Source organism: Gouania willdenowi, chromosome 21 (genome assembly GCF_900634775.1).
Source record: "Gouania willdenowi chromosome 21, fGouWil2.1, whole genome shotgun sequence".
NCBI lineage: Eukaryota > Metazoa > Chordata > Actinopteri > Blenniiformes > Gobiesocidae > Gouania > Gouania willdenowi.
The window spans coordinates 13201026-13222194 of record NC_041064.1 but is presented as its reverse complement, the minus strand read 5'-3'; the positions used below and the strand labels follow the sequence as shown (position 1 = coordinate 13222194).

At 38.0% G+C, this 21169-nt stretch overlaps 1 protein-coding gene across 1 annotated transcript in view; it reads left to right on the top strand.

The window, feature by feature from the left end:
- The window catches only part of LOC114455019 (obg-like ATPase 1), a 49503-nt gene that overhangs the window by 7853 nt on the left and 20481 nt on the right, over positions 1–21169 (top strand). Inside the window, exons 6-8 of the mRNA XM_028436013.1 lie at positions 12520–12695; positions 15751–15831; positions 16164–16261. Of these exons, the coding sequence (XP_028291814.1) occupies positions 12520–12695; positions 15751–15831; positions 16164–16261 (355 nt within the window). The remainder of the gene's footprint in view (positions 1–12519; positions 12696–15750; positions 15832–16163; positions 16262–21169) is intronic.

The following is a 21169-nucleotide window of genomic DNA, read 5'->3' as shown; positions in this document are numbered from 1 at the left end:
TTGTCAAAATCGGTAAGTACTTTTTATGTAATCCTGTTTACAGACAAACAAATATTACCTCCTTGGCAGAGGTAATTATGATCTGTGTATCCAAAGCCAATCACTTCACAAAGCTTTTACCGATTGCTCATTACGCCTCCTGACATGTTGGGCAGCGACAAAAGTCTTCTGATTCTGTCTATTTTGGACAAGTTTTTGGATGGTACCCCACGTGGTCTTTTTGATCTAGCTCTTTTTCTCTTGTTAGCTCTTGTTATTGTGTCCTATCAACTTCTACCTTCTCAACAGGATGGTTTGAATGCCCTCTTGAGTGGATCTTACTAGTAGCTTTTAATATGAGATCTTATTTGACTCAAACATTTAGCAGATTCTTTGAGCTCTGTGATTGGAAGGTAGATACTAAATCTGATCTAGCATTCCAGTTTTATGATGAGGTAGAGATAACAGCTCTGATATAACTCCTCTTTGGTCTTGTTAATGCATTGCTGGATTTCCATACATTGCTAGTCATCTTGATTATACTTGTTGCTTTGTATATTCAGTACCCAACATCCTTGTTTGCTTCTTCATCATTTGCTACAATGCTACCATGGACTCGCTGTTTTTGGAAGAAGGGGGACAAGTGGAAAGTGTCGATGACGGAGTAAAAAATAAGTGGAGATTTATTCCTAATTAAAAATACAATGGACATGATTTCCACATTGCTTTATATTTCTCAAGCAGATTTTCCAATCAGAGAGCAGAATGAGTCTGTCATTTGGGTTGCCAGTTTCTTAGGTGAAATCCAGCCTATTTGGCCCCTATCTTTTTTTTAATCTTTTTTTTTAAATAACAAAATTCACAAACAAAATAATAGCACCACACATTTGTTTGAATTAAAGTCATTACATACATAATACAAATATATCTACCTAAACCCCAGCAGGTGGGTTGCATGAGTAATCACTGCTTAGGAGCTATATGTGTCACAGGCAGGTAAGATTCTGGCAACAAAAGTTGGATCGTAATTGTAATGGCTTTGTTAAACCAGTAATAGTGCAAACTACATACGGTGCCTTTAATGCACCACACATGGGACTTTTGTTTGTTTACGTAAATGTTTGTTTTTATTAAATTTGTTCAATAAAAAATTCACAAGAAGATGTAATTGTCATTTTAGTGGAAATAAGTCACGCCAAAATACACCGGTTTCCTTTGATAACTTCTACTTAAATGTGTGAAAAAAAAAACCCTCACACATGTCTCACATACATTTTTTTGAATTACATTTCCTGCTTTTGCACTGACATTTTTCCTTAAAAACAGACCTATAAAGCGGACTTGTTATGATGGAATAACAAAAATGTCCATATCATCATTACACAAATTACATGTGAATTATTTTGGCTAAAAAATTTTTTGTCAATTATTATTTTTTTTGTTTTTTGCTTTAAACTCTGTATTAGAAGCATCAAAAGACGCTCCTCAAGGTCCACTAATCCATAAGAGTTTTGATGTATCCCTGCTCCAAAACTCCTGTTTCTAATGATCATCGTACTGCTCAGCAGAAAGTCTGCTAACAAGCTTTCCAGCTGTGTTGGATCTAAAACCTTCTGGATTAGTGGCCGTTCAGGACTGGGATTAACACCAAATGAAGGATTGTGAATGTAATTATTGCAGTTTTCTTTTCAGTAAATTCCCCCTGGGATTATTAAAGTAATTCTGATTCTAAATGTTTACTTTGGGAGTCCTTGTCTTTGAGAAATGCTAAAAGATGACTAAGATGAGGTTTCACATGTTCATTAGATACCTCATTAGATACAAATATGTTCTCATGTTTCGCTGATGAATATTTAAACGAAAGATTATAGATACACTACATAACTAGATTTTTTTTTGACATTTAGGGTTTCTTTGCTGCTGAGCTAAATAAAGACATTTTGCACAGTTGCAGAATCTATTTCGGATCCTTTGATTTCAAAGTGATTACAAAGATGTTTTCTCTGGAGGTCAGGGCTGAAAAGGCTAATCTTTAAACTATTACTGCAATGTTTGCATTACATTTTCCAAATACTCTTTCTAAGCCTAAGTTAGTCTGCATGCCTAGAAGTTAGTTTTGATATGCCGGTGATGTAAGTCATTTGAAAACCTTAAAATAGTTATTAGGTGGCGTCATCAGCTGTTTTGGGGTGTTCAGACACAGCCTCAGCCAGGTGACGCCACCAGTGTTGATCAAGATGGGACGTATTCTTCATCATCTTTCTCTCCTGTGCCTCCTCCATCCTCCTTCACAGGGAGACTGAGAACTTTATTTAAATTTGGTTTAAATGAAAATGTTTTTACACAGAAAACTGCTTTTTTTCATGACATGTACACCTTTTTTTTTAAAAAAAAAAAACAAAATATAAAATATGCTATGTGATCCAAATATTTGTACTACTTACCTGTGTTGTGTGTATTTCTGTCAAGCTGATTTTTTTTCTAGTAAAAAAAAAAACCAAAAAAAATAACCCACAGCCTTTCTGCGTGATGAATCGTATCCCTTGAATCCATACCTAAACCAACCCTTATGGTTCTGGTAGCACAAAGAAAAGAAATGTTCACAGCAATTGGAAATAGAAATCGAAAGCTGCTGCAATGTTCCTGTCAAAAGCTGTCTACCAAGGCATGTCATTGTTTTCTCTCTTGTGAAGTATTTGATAACAATGTGGTTTGTTTCACCAGTTAACCATTACAGGTAGCTGCTGTTGTTTTGTAATTGTAATTCCATTTGATGGTAACCAGACTACAATGCTGATGCTTTTATATAGCTTAGATTATATGGAAACACTCTTCTGTGTGTCTGGAGTGGTGTGTGTTTGTCTTGAAATTAGAGTTTCTATAGAAGCTACAAGATATAAGGAATTGAAAACATTGAGCCGTTTCTGCTTGAATTAGGGCCTGGAGTCTGGTTAAGCTTTATCTATCAGCCAATGCCCTTTCAGATGAATTCTTTGTATTTTCCATCCCAGATTACTTTTCCCAAGGAGAAGTTGAAGTGGGTTTTTCTCTCAGCACCTCGTCTCCATGTTATGAATACTTTTTATTCCTTGAAGACTTTGAGTAGCCTGTGTAAACAGAGGATTTGCTTTCGATTTTCCCATTTAAAACCTATTAAAGTATATGATAACTTTCCGAAAGCTGATTCGGTTAAATGATCGGTGTTTCCTAGGCTAAAAACAAAACGTTCTACAGGCTTAATGTCCTCCGTTTTTTTGCAGTGTCTGGAAAGCTGCTGCATCCTCAGTGTCTGAGACAAAATGCAGGCATGTTCTACTTCATCTGCTCTTCTGTCCCCCGCCAGCAATTCTGCCTGCTCACCTGGCTTTATTCCCAGATGTTTGGTTTACAGCAATTAGATGTTCACCACAGGACACTTCTAGTTCACTCCTAATGAAGACTTATTTACGGTTGCATGACACTCAGTAAGAATGTAGCCTTAAGATACTGCAGTATAGCACTGCTAATCTGAAGGGATTTTTTGTGGTTGCAGCTAGCCAGCTGGAAAGTAGCTGTTATTTTTGGCCATGGCCTCTCTCTTCCTTTGATATTCTCGCCTACGGCACTTGAACACCTGGTTAAGTTTAGGTTGTTCTCTTTTGTCCTTTATTGCAAAAGTGATAAAGAAATTAAATCAATGTGACATTTTTACTTCTTACTTTGCACAAGGCCCGTGCATCTCCTATTTGTATTTGATGATATGAGTATTAACTGGTGTGTTCATGACCACAATATCCGAAACCAAGACTAGATTGCATAGAGACTAAGAATAGACCAAGACTTCTGGGTGTTGAGACAAAGTCAAGACCAAGACGGAGACAATCCAAGACCATGAAAATCAATTTTACAAACCATGACAATTTTGAACAGGTAAAAAGTATTCCAGTTTTCTTTTAAATACATTTGACAGACATAAACTAAATTCAGTGAATAAATCCTTGTATGTATTTCAAAGCCAACAATTATTTAGAAATATCTAAAAAAATAAGATGTATATTTGTCACTTGAATGAGGCCTAAAGTAAGCGTTCAAAGATACAATATATCTGACTAAAAAATAAGATAGACCAATGTCTGAGCTTTTGTAGGTGTCAAGGAGGCAGAACAATCATTAAAGGTAAATGTTTTTGGTCAAATTACAGCATTAATTAATCAGGAACACTTGCATGTGCTTCTCCTTATTATCACATTAATGACGTTGACGAATAGCGGGTCAAATTCAGAGCCTGACCAAGACCTTCAAAATGTGATCTCGAGACAAAGACCGGTCTCAAGTACTACAAAACTAGTATTAACACATACAAACAAGACCATTGTATGTGTTGTCATCCATCCCTTATTAACACATAGGCCTCTCGATGCTCTTTTTGGCATGGAGCGCCAAACGGTTACCATATTCGCTTCCTATTGATATGCAACACAGCTGACATATTGCAATGATATTGCACATTTTTATTGCTGTTGTGTTGAAGAATTTGATGCTTTTGTTACTCTCACATGGAAGATCATTCATGGATGGTTAAAATGTCTTGAATGACAACCCGTCCACAAGTTGCAGTGGCTTTTTAAGAAATATTGGCAGACATATTTTGAGACATGTGTCTTCTTGTCTACTATTTAAGTTAACACAGTGTATGATTGTGATGATGTCAGCCCTTTAAGAAGAAATTGGCAACACTTTTGCACCTTCAGAATATAACCCCAACATTAAATAGTTAAATCTAATATTGTCCATGATATTGACGAAGACTGAATGAGTCAATGATTTGTTAACAATAGTATCATAGATTTTGTCATTCTAAGCAAGAGACAAGTCTAAGATTTTCTACCTTCAGGCACTACAAGTAAACTGGATTGACGATTCCGGGTGTGATAATTTATGGCTGACCTGGTTTCCTGCTGACACCAGTATTGGCTGCTCGCCAAAAAGTCAGCCTTATCTCTCCTTATTGCTTCGAATCTCACAAGTCACAATTCTTCAAACTTGCCAAGCATCTAAATCTAGTTGCTCTATATACTTATACACGACATTCATAAATTTGAATGTGGTGATGACTACTTTAATTGATATGTTTGGTCTTAATTAAATGGGTAATATTTTTCTCTAAAATCCTGTAGTGTTTTTATGAAAGCTATTTAAAATATTCTAGTGATCTGAAGTTAAAGGATGAAAGCATGAAAACAAGTGCTGTGAATTGACAGAAAAATTATTAGTCAATCACGTCTACAGTGGGTAATCATGATTAATCGCACATTTCCCTTGGGCTTAATAAAGTCTATTTATAGACATAATCTATCTATTGAAATTAATGTTGTTTTGGGATAAAATAAATACATGTATGGTATTTGAATAAAGAAATACAGAAAGTTTTAAAACTTTAACAACTCGCCTTGTATTGATTTGTAAAACACAATGCCTTTATTTGCTGAGTAGCAGACAACCATCAATTACAAAATAACTGATTTTAAACTGCTTACTTGTATGTTGTAATGACATTTCACCCATCTTAATGTCACATTAATAAGGCTTAAGGCTGGTCTCCTGTCAGTGGTGCTCCACCTTTGTTGGATTTTCATTTCCATAGAGTTTGTCAATTGTTGTGACAACAGTTCGCTTTAAGGTGTTCTATAAAATGGGTCAACTGTGGCTAGCTTTATCCTGAAGCCCCTCGTCTTCAACAATGTTGATAGGCCTGCAGTATCTGGCAACCCATTCAGCAATTGCATTATTCCACCTTGTTATTGTGTTTTAGTTGACAGGTCTGGGTCTGTAGCACTCTGCCACTGTAGCTTGATGACTGTGGCTTCATTCCACATTGTTGTTAGCGTCTTTACTAATGTTAGCATATGCTTTGCCCAAAGGTGGTACTTTAGACTTTTGATTTTGCTGGAAAACGCAATTAATTACCGCAAAATTTGAATAGAAATTTGCTGGCTGCATTTGCCCTGCCTTTCAACATTTCACTCAAAGAATGTAAACATCCACGCAGAAGGACTACAGTAGGAATTTGTGGTCAAACTTAGTCACATGATTAATCTGCGGGGTTCTTTGTAAGCGTTAAGATGTCCTTATTAATCACTTGCGGTAACACGGTAATGTTAACGGCCCTATGGAAAAGATGAAAATTCTACACATTTAATCCAAACCCATTAACTAAAGTCACATCTGTCATTACAGTGTATGTACCAGGAAGTGTCTGAATAAATAATTAGCTGTTAGTGTTATGCATCCAGCAGCCTGGAACTTTTATACAAGACTAAAGACTTGAACCAAATTTAGACAATACAATCTGAAAATTGCAGCAGACGTTTTTTGGTTAGTAATCTCTCATCACGTTTGAACAATTGTTTAAACTTTTATTTTTTTTTAAACATCAGCATTGTCTAAAATGCTGTGACTTGACTGACACAAACGAACCTAGCATTTTTTAGAGCATTTAAAACACTTTTCTTTCCCATTCAGATAATAAGTTTGAACTTCAGTTGGTTGTCTTGAATATGCCCTTATCTTCTGAAGATATTAGTTTGCCTACATGTGATTTTTGGTGATGTTAAAAATGGATGTTTTGAAAATCACATTATTTTTAAATTGCATTTACTTATTTTACCATGTCTGCATATGTCGTCATATAGGTTAACACTACATATATGTGCAGTTAAAGTAAATTTCAGACCGAATGACTTATGTGCATGGTTTCTTGGAACTATGGCTCATATGTTGTTTCTAAAAGTTAAATTGGGATACTGGTATAATCACAATTGATCAGAATAGCAATATATATTGAATTGGCACCCAAGTATTGTGATAAAATCTAATCAGGACATAAGCACATCATCCCAGCCCTTGATTACGTCAATTTTGACTTCTTGTTACCAAGATTCCAGCAATGTTAACTAAATAGGTAACTTGTACGGTTAAGTTATACCTCACATTAGCAGTGCTCATGTTGGACATATGAAGTATTGAACACATATTTATCTTAATTGAGCCATGTTTTTATTGGTCTACTGTCAATATTTAAACTCAGTAGCCTAGTATATTTTTGTGCTACTCTACACCAGGCTGTTTTCAAAAGCTACATTTTGGAATATACAATTGTCATTTTGATGGTAAGCTATGAACACAGGGAAGTGAATAAGGGGCATTGAATAAAATCATTTTATAAAGAAATACTGTATAAGAGCAGATGAACATAATAAGCAAAAACCTGGCACTGCCGAAACATAATCTTTATCCATTTGTTGATCTTCTATCGATCACAGGGCTAAACAAATACTCCCACTGTAAAATCTCCATGTTTTTAGTTGTGATGGATCTTTGTTGTGTAGTGTGTTTTTGGAGGGGCTTTGTCAGGTGCTGTCATAGCATTTAAATAAGTATTTTGCTTCAGCGAGAATGAAGAGTTTTTTTGTCAGCCTCCACTCATCGTAGATGATTAGAGAAAAATGTCTATCCATCTTGACTGGAGATCGCTGCGGCTCTACATAACATGCTCAGTGATTGAAGGTCGCAATATTATGAATTCTAATGGGCCTGCAGGATGAATTGCCTGAAATAGATTGTGGACTCTTCCTGCTTCCTCCTCATGCCCCCCTTTGGCTGTCCGCTGTGAAAAGACTCTCTGGGAATGGTGAGGCCTGACGATCATAGAATTATTGGATGGTGATTCTAAACCCTTCAAGAAGGGAGTTGCTATGGAGATTTCGTTCCAAACTGTGAAATGATTCCCATTTCGAAGGCTAGAGGGCCTGAAAGCCGAACACATCATTGTTCAGGTGGCGGTTGGTTAGGAAATTGCTAGTGTCTGTGCAATCAGCAGCACTATAGCAGTTAGGGATCAAAAAAGGTTTGTTCTCTGAATGATGTGGGACAACAATCGTCTGCATATGACAGTTCCTTTCAATCAAGATGCCTTTATTGCTCAATGATTTTAACACAATGAATGAAAAGACTAGGGTTAGGATAATAACAGGAGGATTAATTCTGTTCTTTTCTGTTGTCAGTTCAGTAAAACTGATCAGTCTTCAGATGTCCACTTTAATGACTTGTCAGGGATATCGAAAATGTTGAAAAGATGCACCTTTTAACTCAGCCTTAAGTGAAATTGGACAACTGTCAGTGGATTAAAGAGGAATATTTGCACCCAAATATTGCCATGAGTGACATACACAGAAAAGGCTGGATCTTTCATAAACTCTGTTATGGGGACAGTGAACCAGAAATTGCCTTCAATTTCATGTATCCTGAATAGAATGTCCAGAGGATATTTCTTGCACATACGCACAGCTCCCATGTGGACATTGCAAGGTTGTTTTTTTTTTTTTTTTTTATATATGCTCTGAAAACACCTATAACGTCTTTGTCCTGACAGACTCATAAATTGGCTTTTACTGCTCTGAATACCTAGAGAATTGCAGCACGGAGTTTGCATGGACATTTTAAAAGTGGAGCGAGGAATGCAGTATCTTTAGATGTGCTCTTACCCTTCTTGCAGGTGAAAACATGCACAGGAAGCGAGAAGTCAATGAATACTGTAATTTACCTGAATTATGTTGACCACATATCCTCCCGGGTAGCAACATCAGAGGAAGCAGCTCATTCAGCATTGATCTTGACTTGACTCAGATAAATGCCTTGTCTGGGTACCTGACAAAGAAATGATATCAGAAAACTGATATTTTGAGTCACAATGATATATAACATTTTGTGGTTGATACTTATTTTAGCTGGCTATGTTGTTGTTTTTTCTTCTATGAGAACACTCTTAAGAAACATTTGTCACACTTACACCTGCCTGCAGACCTTCTGTAATTCTGGAAGGTTTTACCAAGCCATTGAACAGCACTCGCCCTGTGCAAACTAATCCCTTTGTTCAGCCATTAAGGCGGCACCTTTAAACAGCATCTTTACATTCAAAATGAAGCAGTAAAAAAGTAATTTAAGACAGACATGGGCCTTTGTGACCTTTCTTTTTGAACGTGTTTTTCTCGTCTTTGTGTGGAGCAGCGTTTTCTACAGAACTGTCTCTGCAAAGCCCTTCCCCAACCCGGTTGTTAAAGCAAAGATTGCCCCATCAGAGATCTCTCCCCCTCTTTTTGCCTCATGCATTTGTAGTCCAGCTCTAAGCTTTCAATGGGAAAGCAGTAAAGTAGATGTGAATGTTAAATTAGGCGATATTAATTAAAGCAAATTGCTTTTAAATGTGTGGCGTTGAGGAGAGTGACAGTTGATGACTAAATAGTGTGCGATCAGCTGCTTTTATTTGAAAGCCTCTTTGAGATCAAAATTTATTCTTGTTTTTTTTTCCATAAAATGCATAACAATGATTTTTAAATGCTTTATCAATAAACCAACCATGAATATGATGGTTTATTGACTATCTGAAGCTTTTTTTAAACTGTGCTTCATATTGTAAGATTTAATCAAACATTTCTATTTAAAACTCGGTATATGGATGCTTTAACATAATTGCTCGTAATGTATGTATATTCCTGCAGCTAACAAAATGATTACAATGCGTTGTGTTTTCTGGGTACATGTAGACACAATAGCAAATTTTCATTCCAATCAGTGCTGAACAGGGAGCTGGTAAATTGGAGCAGCAAAACAATAATTCCACTGATTAGCCCCTTTCTGTGTGGCGTAAGTGAACTGTTTATACTGTGGAGTACCTCTGCAAGAGGAGAGGAACCAAAACAGCCTGATTAGGCAAAGAGTAATTGAATAAGTTCATTTTACCATGAGGACAATGCACACGATGACAGCTTGCACTGCAGTCTGCAGCTTTTGTTGACTTGCACAAGTACTAATGTGTATCATTTCTCATCATCATGATGTAGAGGGGAGGTAAATGAAAAGAATTACATTGGAAAGAAAACCAGATATTTGAAAATCAAGATGATGTTCAGTTGTCAACATGCAAAAAAATGTGAAGATACTCAAAGAGGCCTCAAGTGCAAAATGTGTTACAGTACTATTTCATCCTGGCTCACAGCTTTTTGACTCATGTATAGACATCAAATCATTGATGTTACACTAATTAAGTACACAACTTTAATATTTTATACATTCATTTTGTTTATTTTTGTTAAGACTGAAAACCCATGTTCACTATTATACAGAGGTTCTCAACTGGTCTCACCCTGGGACCTACACTTTGCCACAGTAATTAAATCGCGTCCCACTCTTTTTTAAAAATTCAACCAACCAACTTTAGATTTTCAAAAAGTAACTCATGAAAACACACATATATAATCTTTTTTAAAACATAACATTTCTTTCAAAATAAAAGACAAGTCCAACATGAGAGACATTATTTATTTTTGACCAGCTGTCCGCGACCCACCTAGTACAGGTCCGTGACCCACCAGTTGAGAATCGCTGATATATTTCTTCTTAGAAATTAATCTGATTGATTATTTTTTTGGTTAATTAAATTGATCAAGTCAAAATTTAGTTTTTTTTTTTACCTTTGAAGATAGATGGATGGATGGATGACTGGACGGTAGAAGGAAGGGAATACTTATATTATGAAATATGATATATTAAAATAATTGCCCATTGGTCCTCTGATAACATGTGACAGTAATGTACTGTTTGACAGTGAAGATGACCATTAAAAGCCAACATTTCTGTTGCTGAACACAATGAATGCAATGCAATAGGCTAGGTTAATCAAAAAGCAACATTTGGATTTTTCTCAGAGAGACCCTTTACCACATTGTGCACTGGCAGGGTTTTCATTACAGATTTTTGCAAAATAAATGCGTTATTTCTAAATGACGACAAAGTATAATTTTGCTTTGAATGTGTTTCCATTGAAGGTTGTTTTGGGGAGGAGCCTTGAAACTCCCGTTAAATATCATCCCGCGAGACTGCAGAGAGGTGGACGCTCAAAACCTCCTTATAACATTCCGCATTCCTTTGTTGTTTCACGTCTATTGTGGCACTAATAATTTTAAAGTATAATGCTAAGAAATGTCTCGGTCTCCTCTTCTGTTTACACGTACCGCGTCATGTTTTTTCGGAGAGAAGTTGTCATGTGACCATGTAAGTCACCTATTGTGACGCATATTTGCGGAAAAAAAAAGTTACCATGGCGCTTTTGCGACACATTTGAGTATTGAAATGTCTGAAATAGCTCCTCATTAAAGCGTCATAACTTTTTTTGCGATATTTGAGTGTGTTTTTTTCAAAATTCTTGTTTCCATTATCAGTTTTTATTGCGCTATGTAGATTTTGCCCATTTCCAAGGGTAATGGAAATCCAGCTACAGTCAACTACACAATGCATCTGTGTCACTGTTGAAACTTGCTGAGTTTTGTATTTGGCAGGGCATCTCACCTATCACTCCTGCTGCACACGCTCAGGTGTGAACACATGAATATGGATAGTGGACAACGCTTGCTGATTCTACCTTGTGAATTCCAAACCATGTCCCTCAACACCTCGATGCTTAAGGCCAAGCCATCAGTCGCCTGACGCTCACTTCCGTGGGTGATTGATTGAAATGGCATTCTCTTTACGCTGCTGTGTACGTCCTCCACTGATTTATGACTTCCAAAAATGTGCATCAGTAAGTGCTTTAACTTGACTATTCCTGAGGTTCTCTCCTTGTTGTGTGAGTGCATTTAAAACTGAAATTGAGGGTTTTGAATTGTTGCTGTATAATGTTTGTTTTGGGTTTAGGAGTGAAGCTATAACAAAGCTCTTATAAAGCGTAGTGCTCATGTGATTTGTGAATCAATGAATGTATTGGAATAACATTGCAGAGGAGAGTCCACTACATTTTCCACTACTATTATTAAAGGCTGCCACCTTCCTGACAGATGTACAATTCTGCTGCCCCCTCCACCCCTCTCCCACCCCTGGGCTGTGCTGAAGAAATCAGGAGTCCCGAGAGAGCCGCTGGTAGCTAAACGCTCTGCTTCAGTGCCTCATTACCTAATCAGCAGCACGGCCTCAGCTAAGATGCAAATAATTAGCGGATGGCTGTCTTCTTTCCTTTACAAATGTTGACATTTTCTCTTAAATCTGTCTGGATGGTAGTTTTAAAGCAGAGAGGTAGAAAATTCACACGCTGATGCCTTTTGCTGGGTGCCGATTGACAGACAAGCCTGTTTTATTGCACTTAAAGCCAATTTTGGTGAAACTTTCCTTGACACTCTAAACTGTTTTTTGTTTTGGTTTTTTTGCAGTTCTGACGAATGCAAATGGTAAAAGAAAAGATTAAATGTTTTCCTGAATATTTGATTGTGTTTGTTATGACTTTCAGTGGTAGCCCCACTGTGCCTATTTCATGGGGATGTTTATTTTGTCCCATATTTTCTGGAAAAGCTAATGATTTTCCCGTGCTTACTATGATCCTTGTTTCACATTTCAAAACATCAATGCCATCGATTTTGTTTCTCTGATTCGGTAGTGTTCTCAAAATACAACAGTACTGATAATATCTGGTTTACTCATGCCTTCCTCATGTGTGTTTGTGTCCTGTCACTGCAGGTGCTTTCGAGGATGAGGATATCATCCATGTTGAGGGGACAGTAGACCCTGTGAGAGATATGGAGATCATTCACGAGGAGCTACGGCTGAAGGATGAGGAGATGATCTGTCCTATCGTTGACAAGCTGGAGAAGATGGCCATTAGAGGCGGTGACAAGAAACTCAAACCAGAATATGTGAGTCAATGTCCCAGCAGGCCAATGCTCTCCCTCACAGCAAGGGACAAATAATAAGCCTCCCACACATGGTCATGAAAAAAAAGTATGTTTTTTAATCTCCCTCCAATAGGTCTCACCCCTCCCCCTGCTCCGTTTTTTCTTTTCTCAGATTGAAAGTGATCAGGGGTCAGAGGTTTTCTGCTGTAGAAATCATTAATAGAGAGTTACTTATTCAGCTGCTGACCCTGGGTCGCAGCACAGGGCTAATGAAAGTGTTTCCACACAGCTCTTTTCATCTAAAGTAATACTCAAATCATGGCAGCTGCTTAAGCGTACACTCCGACAGCAGCGCTGGAAATTATGTGAGGCTACACAATGGTTGACACATATGCCCATGCCTGTCTATAAATACAGTAAATGTTTAGAATAGTCCATGACAGAGGAAGCTCGGCTCTCAGACATGGTGGACACAATGAGGAATCAGGTGATTTAAAAGTTTGTACATCCTGATTGTGGGATCAAAACGTTAGTGCATGCACACACATCCAGTAGGATGTTGTTACGGTAATGAGGCCGAGCAGTGGACTTCAGCAAAAAAAAGAAATTGTTGCAAATGTCACACGATGCCCTTCCATTATGGAGCAGAGACGGGGTAGGCCAGTGAGGAGATCAGGACTGTTACTGGGAGCGGCAGGCCCAATTTCAGGCCCCAGCACACTGAGGGTCTGACCACTCATTACACTAACGAGAGGGGCTATTTCACCTGCTGCAGAGGCCCACTCACTGGTTGATTCCCCTCAGACGACCCCCCCCTTTCCTTCTCCTTACTGCCACCAGCACTTCCCAACACCCCTGTAGCCCCACAGACAGGAGCCATTCAGGCTAGGCAGGTGGCCGCTTACGCACATAATTGCTAACAATTTTAGGCAATGAATAAAAATGATCTACATTTCTCGTCAAAGGTTGTGCACGCGCCGCCAAGTGAGAATCTATAGAAGACCTCTTTAGATGGCAAAGAATGGTGGTTATCAAAGGCTGCACTAAGCTTTTAGAGGGGAGGAACTGTGTGATTGTCTCACAGGCTGAGGGGAACGTTTGACATGCTCAGTTGTGTGTAAGCACACACACACAGACGCTTGTATTTACTAGATGTCTGTGCATAATGAGCATACTATACTTTATTTTGTAATTCATACATATGCAATTAGGTTCATATACGGTATTTATTCTTTAGCAAAATTATTGTCCTTTTTGTCCTTCTTTAAAAATGTCACTTTATTGTATTGTTGTAACTCACTTTAGTGAAACTATATAAGTCACACTCTCGTATAAATCTTTCTATACTTCTCTCATTAATCTATCCTTGATTAAAATTTATGGACCAGTGAAAAGAGATTACGGACAGCTACACTTGCTCTGGTGGTTTAAAAAAAATAAAACAGAAATGTTACTATAACCAATAATAACATAAAACATAAATACCATGAAGTAAAATGTAATGCTTCAGTGAACCTTGTTCATGCATTTAAGGAGTAATGCGGAGATGGTCAAATTAAGTGCTTTGAGAGCCTCTTGCTTCTTTTAATGCTATTCAAACTGAAAATATTGGCACAATTAAACACACAGAAATTATGGGCATTGTTAACTAGAAAAAATGTTCTTCAAAAATATATATATTCTATGTGTTTTATAATCGTAAAATGTGCTGTCAAAAAGAAAAAGTCACTCAATTATTGAAGTGATTCATGTGCATCCAGCAGTGTAGACCTCATATTTTATGCATTATTGGCTCTGTTTTGTCAGTGCCATGTTTACAAGAACAATGTTTCATTGCTCTTGTCCATATGAATCCTCCAAATCCCCATTCTTACAAAGCAATAATAAGAAACCGGCCCACCAGTGGAGCTTCATGGTGGCAAGCGTATGTGTTTGACCCCTGTGGGACCTATATGCCTTTTATTAACACCTGCCTGTTAGAGGAGCGCCGCACGATGGCTGCGAGCTGATGAGGGAAACCTGGAGCGGGTTCAGCCTGTGTCACTGGCCGTTTGCTGTTTCCATTTCACAGATGATTAATCTCTCTGTGAAGACTTGGGCCGGCGCGGGCGGAGTGTATGCAGCTCTTCCTGCGCCCTCTCCCGCTGGCTGCACTCTGGCTGCCTGACTAAAAGGCCTTTAGAATTCCTGTGGAGAGAGATGTGCAGAGAGTGAATGCAGCTGGATGGGGGTCAGTGTGTGGAGCTTTTTCTGCCATTGTGTAATTGAGGCTCTGGCAGGATTTTTTTTCCTCAGTTCTTTCAGAAGAGAGTGTGATTGTGAAGTGCTGCAAGGGTTTGGGGAGGGAAACGGAGGTTGGGGAGTGTTGCAGGGGGTGGGGGAGTTTTTATATGAAGGGGGAGGTCAAGTTGACAGGAACAAAAAGAATGTGTTCTGCTAATTTCTGCGGGGCTGGATCAACAATAATAGGCTCAATTTCTTTATTACAAATTTTATAACCGCCTCCCTCCCATCTTCCCACCCTTTTCCGCTTCCAGATCCTGTCAAGACCCAGTCATGCCTGTGGTCTCAACCCACAAGTACCTCAGTAATGAATATGGCATGCATAACTGGAAATGCTCAATATTTTCTCCTGAAGAAACAGTGAATAATTGGCTCGTACCACACTAGTGCTGAATCAGTATAGTACATTCCGCAAAGTGCCTGAGGAAGAACCAATAATTTACACCTTTCTAACCAAATTCCAATTAGTTCTCCCCTCTTTCCAATTTTGTCTCATCTTTCCATCTTTTTTATCAAAAGTTCCCAATGGAATATAGATGTATGGAGCTGGGACTCAGAGAGAATCGCCCCAGAAGGCATTTTGTCATGATTTAAAGGCGGAGAGAGGGTCTTGTACGTGTCATCCCTGTCAAAGCCAGGCCACTCCTGCTTAAATGTGAGCTAAAGCCATTGTTCAACATAGCATCAGGATGCCATGAGTTTAGGAAATAATTACCTCATATCCTGCTGGGTTTATACTCTTTTTCATCTTCTTTAATGGCTTCTTGTTCATTTTATTTTAACTTTAAAACAGGACATTATGTGCAAAATAAAGAGCTGGGTAGTGGATGAAAGGAAACACGTCCGCTACTATCAAGACTGGAATGACAAGGAGGTAAGTCCTTGTCGTTATTAGTGTCATTTATCTCCCTAATCTTTTCATCTGACCTAAAATTTTTCCTGCTGTTCTTTTGTTTTCGAGCAACATGTCTCCTATGCCCATCAGATTTCTACTTCATTTGTGGGTTTCACAAAATTTTTACTTTAATTTTGTGAAACCCAATGACATCTGTCCGTACTTATTTTGATTTAGACACTTAATAGTTGCTCTTTAAAGCTTCCATAGACCAGACCCTGATATGATTTGACTTTAGTCTGTTGTTCTCAAAGGTTCCTTTGAAAAGTTGTAAATTCTCATGGCTTGTTTTGTCTGTCTTTTTTCCCCAGATTGACGTGCTAAACAAATACTTGTTTTTGACATCCAAACCAATGATATACCTCGTTAATCTCTCAGAGAAAGACTACGTCAGGAGAAAGAACAAATGGTAAGCACTTTGAAAGAGTGACTAGAGTAGATTCACCAACAAAAACCCTCCTTTTTACTTTACATTCAACTTTGTCTAATTGTGCAGCTACAAAAAACCGGGTGAGCTAGACTGCAGTCTCCTGCTGACAGGGACAGTCATATCTTTGAGAGAGGATCTGCCTGGAGGTGGCACTAAATAGGCTCTGACACAACATTCACTGCAAACCCCAACCAGCCTCCAGACTCTGTACTTCATTAAGCACATACCAACATATGGTCCTTATTTTGCTTAAAAAAATTCTCATTTCCATACAATATCAAAGAGAAGGCTTGAAATGTTTAAAAAACAAGCATCTGAGGCATCATCTGCAGGCCCTTAATAAATCACGGAGAGACTTCTTAAATATTATGTAAAACTGTTTTGCTTCTAATATTTGGTTTTGTTCTGACATGTTGTTGCTCATCTTTTACAAGCGCCTCTTTACCACCGTAAAATTCCCACGGTTTAAAATGACAGCTGGAGCTTTGCATGATGTACAATGATGTTTGTTTCTCACTACAAGCTAATATACTTGTCTAATTACATTAGCAGATACAGCACTACAGTACGGAGCTACATGTGCTCTGTTGTCTCGTGCACATTTTTATTGTGATATTCATAAATGGCCACAGTCGGGGCTGATTTTCCTCTTGAAAATACTTTACAGTGACTTTAAAAATTATTAGCATTCACAGCTAACATGGGAGATAAAGATTTTTACTACGTGTAGACAGAAGACACCCAGTTATGTTGTCACTTTTCTTGAAACAAAGACTTTGTATGGCTTTGATTAAACGGAATGTTTTGTTTCTTGTTAAAAAAATTATTCTGTTTTTAATATACCTTAAGAATTTAATGATATACGTGTATTTTAATCATTACAGTGGCATTTAATTATAATCTACATGTCGTTGTGTTTAACACTAAATTCACACATTTTGTTTATAGTGATTATTGTTTTAAAAAAAAATGCTCATTTTGGCTATCACACTTTTAACAGTTAGCTTTGGCTACATACTGTATTTAGCTTACCACTATAACATAGCGGGTGTTAATTACAATGGTTTCTTCCCATAATGCTTTTTTCTGAAGTAGTAGAACATTATTATTATTATAGATGGGTGATATAATGGGCCCACAGATTTTATCGGGCGATATTAGTCATAAATTGTGAAATCAGTTGATATTGGTTTTTCCACCAATATTGAAAAACAGATTTTGTTGTTTAGACAACATTAAAACCATATATGGCACTTTTTCATTACTTTTTATGTTAAATAAACCAAGTGGGACATCACATTAAAAGTAGGCTTATCCTGTCATTTCTATAGAGATTTATATTATGTGACCTAAAATTAGGTTTGCGTAAGGGAATCTGTGTATTGATTGGCATCGGCAAGTATTGGAAATTGAAAATTTAGTGATGGACAATATCAACAAAAAGCTAATATTGAACATCATTTTATTATTGATAACAATAAAACAAAATAATTTATTATTATTCTCTTTATTTGTACTTATTATTGTAAAAAAAAATTATAATAATGAATTAAAAAAAAAGGATTGCACAATGTGATGTTTGTTACCTATGGTATTTGTTTTTCCTGCTTCACTTGGCGGCACTGTATTTGAAGGAAACTTGTTTGTTAAAATGTCACTGACTGAAAGTATGACAGTCAGACGTAGGGTGGAGCAAGATGGCTCATAAATCAAATGATTCATGGCATTAGGAACATCTGTCATTTTGTGTGCGTGTGTGTCTGCGTGTGTTTGTCTGTCCATAAATCTCGCTGTGTTTTAAACAGGCAAAGGTAGTGCTGAGGTTTCCTGGGGGCTTCTCAGTGAACAATGCCGACATCAAAGTGTTGATGTTTGACAAGTGATGAGTCACTTCCCTTGTCCAGAGAAGAGCTCACACCTGTATGGAGATGATTACAGGTAGATTGAGCTGGCCCTAATTGTACAATAAATGCTGCTCTCAACCTTAATGGTAGCTAGTCTGCTGCAGAGACGCCAGACTGCCATTTGGCTGTCGCCATGCTTCCGTGTTTTTCCACCACAGTTGAGATGATGATACGGTTAAGGACTATTCAAAGCAAACAGCAGGACAAATTGCAATCTCAGCGTTAATGTGTTGAGCATAGGAAGGCGAGTCGCTGAATAAGGCAAATAAGCCATTATTTATGTGTGCCTCGCTAGACACACATTCAGGCCTTTTTCAGAGTTCAGTACTCCCTGTTTACTGTAATATTTGTGTCATGCTACCAAATACATTAGCGTTAGCATTTAAAATTCATACCAGGATTGGAAGGTTACGGAGATGCCTGTAAGGATGCTATTACACCCTCTCTTACCACCCATGAGGTGATGAGAGTTTAGTTCCACATTGTTAGCCTCCGGAACATATTTCATTGTTAACTAAGATTACCCTGTTTGGAGTTTGGGAGTCGCATACCTAACTGCTCTTGTTTAGACAAGAATCCACAGCATTAGCTTTAGCAAGCCATCATTAATGGAGGGATCAGACGAGGAGCAAGGCCTCCTTTCATCCCAGGTTCACTGCTGGAGACAGTACATCATTTACTGTGGAGAGGAGCACATGGCTCCAATCCTATACGGTGTATGTGTTTGTGTATGAGAATGCGTACATGTGCATGTTTGAAGTCTGTTTCAGAGGCGACTCCATGCTCATTTGGATGCTGGTGTAATTGCGGTGTAGAGATCAAAGGCTCACAGGCCGAGTGATGTTCCAGAGAAGACTTTACCACACACCCCTCTCCTCTGTGCAGAGCTGGCTGCCTGCTGCTCACCGCTCCCCTCTCCCCTCCAGCCATGGACTGCCCCCTGCACATCCGCGCTCGTAAAAAATGATTAAGGCTGCATTTGTCATGTGTTTATGACTGAGAGGCATTGCGTGATAGGGAATGGCATCTACAAGAGTCTATCAAGAGGCTGTCTCCACTTTCCTCGTCATTAGTAAGCTGTTTCTCTACTGTTCTACAGACTGGAGTTTGTTTGTTAGGGAAGGTCTTCAGTGTTGATTATATGACTTTTGGAATCTTCTTTGTTTTACATTTAACCCAAAATATTGTGCTTTAAACTAGATTATAGCCTTGTTGTTTTTTGACCTTTATTGCTTTTAATTTCTTTGGTATCAAATATTTATTTAATATTTCTCGGGTATCTAAAAGGCTGTCATTTGTGATTGATAAAAACCCAGAAGAGTTTGTTCCAGCTATATACTCTGATATCCAACCTTGTCATTTCTTTTTCTTCATGCTTTTTCTTCCTATTTTTCTTCTTTTGGACAATGTGCATTAAAGTAAATTGGTGCCTCTTAAGTAGATGAGTTGACCTTTAAGGAAACCAGCAAGTGTGACCTGTCGTTGAGTGCCTCTGCTGTGCAGGTTTTCCCAGTGAGTGGAAGAACTGCAGGGTACCGTTGCTTGGAGCTTTTAATAATCGTGTGTGCCTGTGTGTGTGAATTGTATAGGCACATGCACAGCTCTCGTGAGTCTGTATAGTATTGTTGCAGCTCTCTTTCGAAACTTATTTCATCACCATTTTTCATGTTGAAGTATTTGTTTCTCAGTGTGCACTAATCTGTCTTAATGCTCTTTATCTTTAATGGTGAGAATGAGTTGGATTTTTATATCCACCAAAAAGGCACCAAGTTTTTAATTTACTGAGAAGGATTTAGTTGCTACATTTGGAGCCTAACTAGCTTTCAGTTTTAGTCCATCATGTTCCCTGTCAGTGTGGCCTGAGATAGCAGATAATACAGTTAAGTTCCCAGTAAACCAACCGATGTAGCGTCAGACTGGCACCAAACAGAGAGAAACACTCTTTCCTAAAAAAGAGGTAATATTTTTTAGGCTAGTTGGGCCAGCATGCATACCTGCTAATGGTAGTATTATGTATTACATCCTTTTCCTCCCCAACGCTCACATTTGCCTCTAAACATCCTTTCAGGCTAATATGGTGTTGATATTAGATCGTATTTTTGTTCAGTGTTGTGGTTCATCATTTCAGATCACGACCTCCTCCAGTCCAATCAAGTTAGGATTACATCCAAAATATTTGTATAGTCATGTTTTACACAATTAGATGAAATGTCACGATAAATGGATTTTACTTGACTAAGTTTTATATTGCTGCTACTTAACACACAGTCACACTTATGAGTAGGAATATTGAGGAGAAAAATGGCACATGACGTTAAAATCTTGACACCAGGTTGCTTTTAATTAGTTGGTGCAGACTGGGGGAAAAACTCTGGATTTTTTTTAGACTGTGTCCGATTCTTTTGTCTGCCTGTAGGAGGAGCAAAGCACCTGCCCCGACAGTTGCATCGCCTCTTGATGTGTCACTCCGACCAAATAATATCAGAAACCCTTTCACCAAAGTGTTGACTTCTATCTATTTACCACTTATCTGATTATGAAATTGAAAGTAAATAGTTACATTTGCAATTTCTTCTTGGTCTCGTTATTTTTCAGAGCCAGACATTTCTGCTCCCATGCTTGGATTCAATGAAATTGATAGTGATGGGGACCATTATAATTCACTGAAAGCATGTCCATGAAAGCAGTCTGCAAACCCACTTTAGTTACTCAAAACCATAAATCCTATAAACACAACTAAAACTTTGAATGCAAAACCACTGGCTCCTTCCGAGATTGAAGGAACTGGTTTCTGGGGAAATGAGTTCACTTTTCAAAACACGTGGGAGACATACGATCACATGTTCCTTTTGATTTGGCTCATAGTTGTCTGCTCCTAACTTGTGACGTGTTGGACCCTGAGGAACACTTTCCCCTTATAAGATGTGTTCTGCATGGCCCACATTCAGTCCTAATGGAGACCTTCAGCCAGCTTTCAACAAGA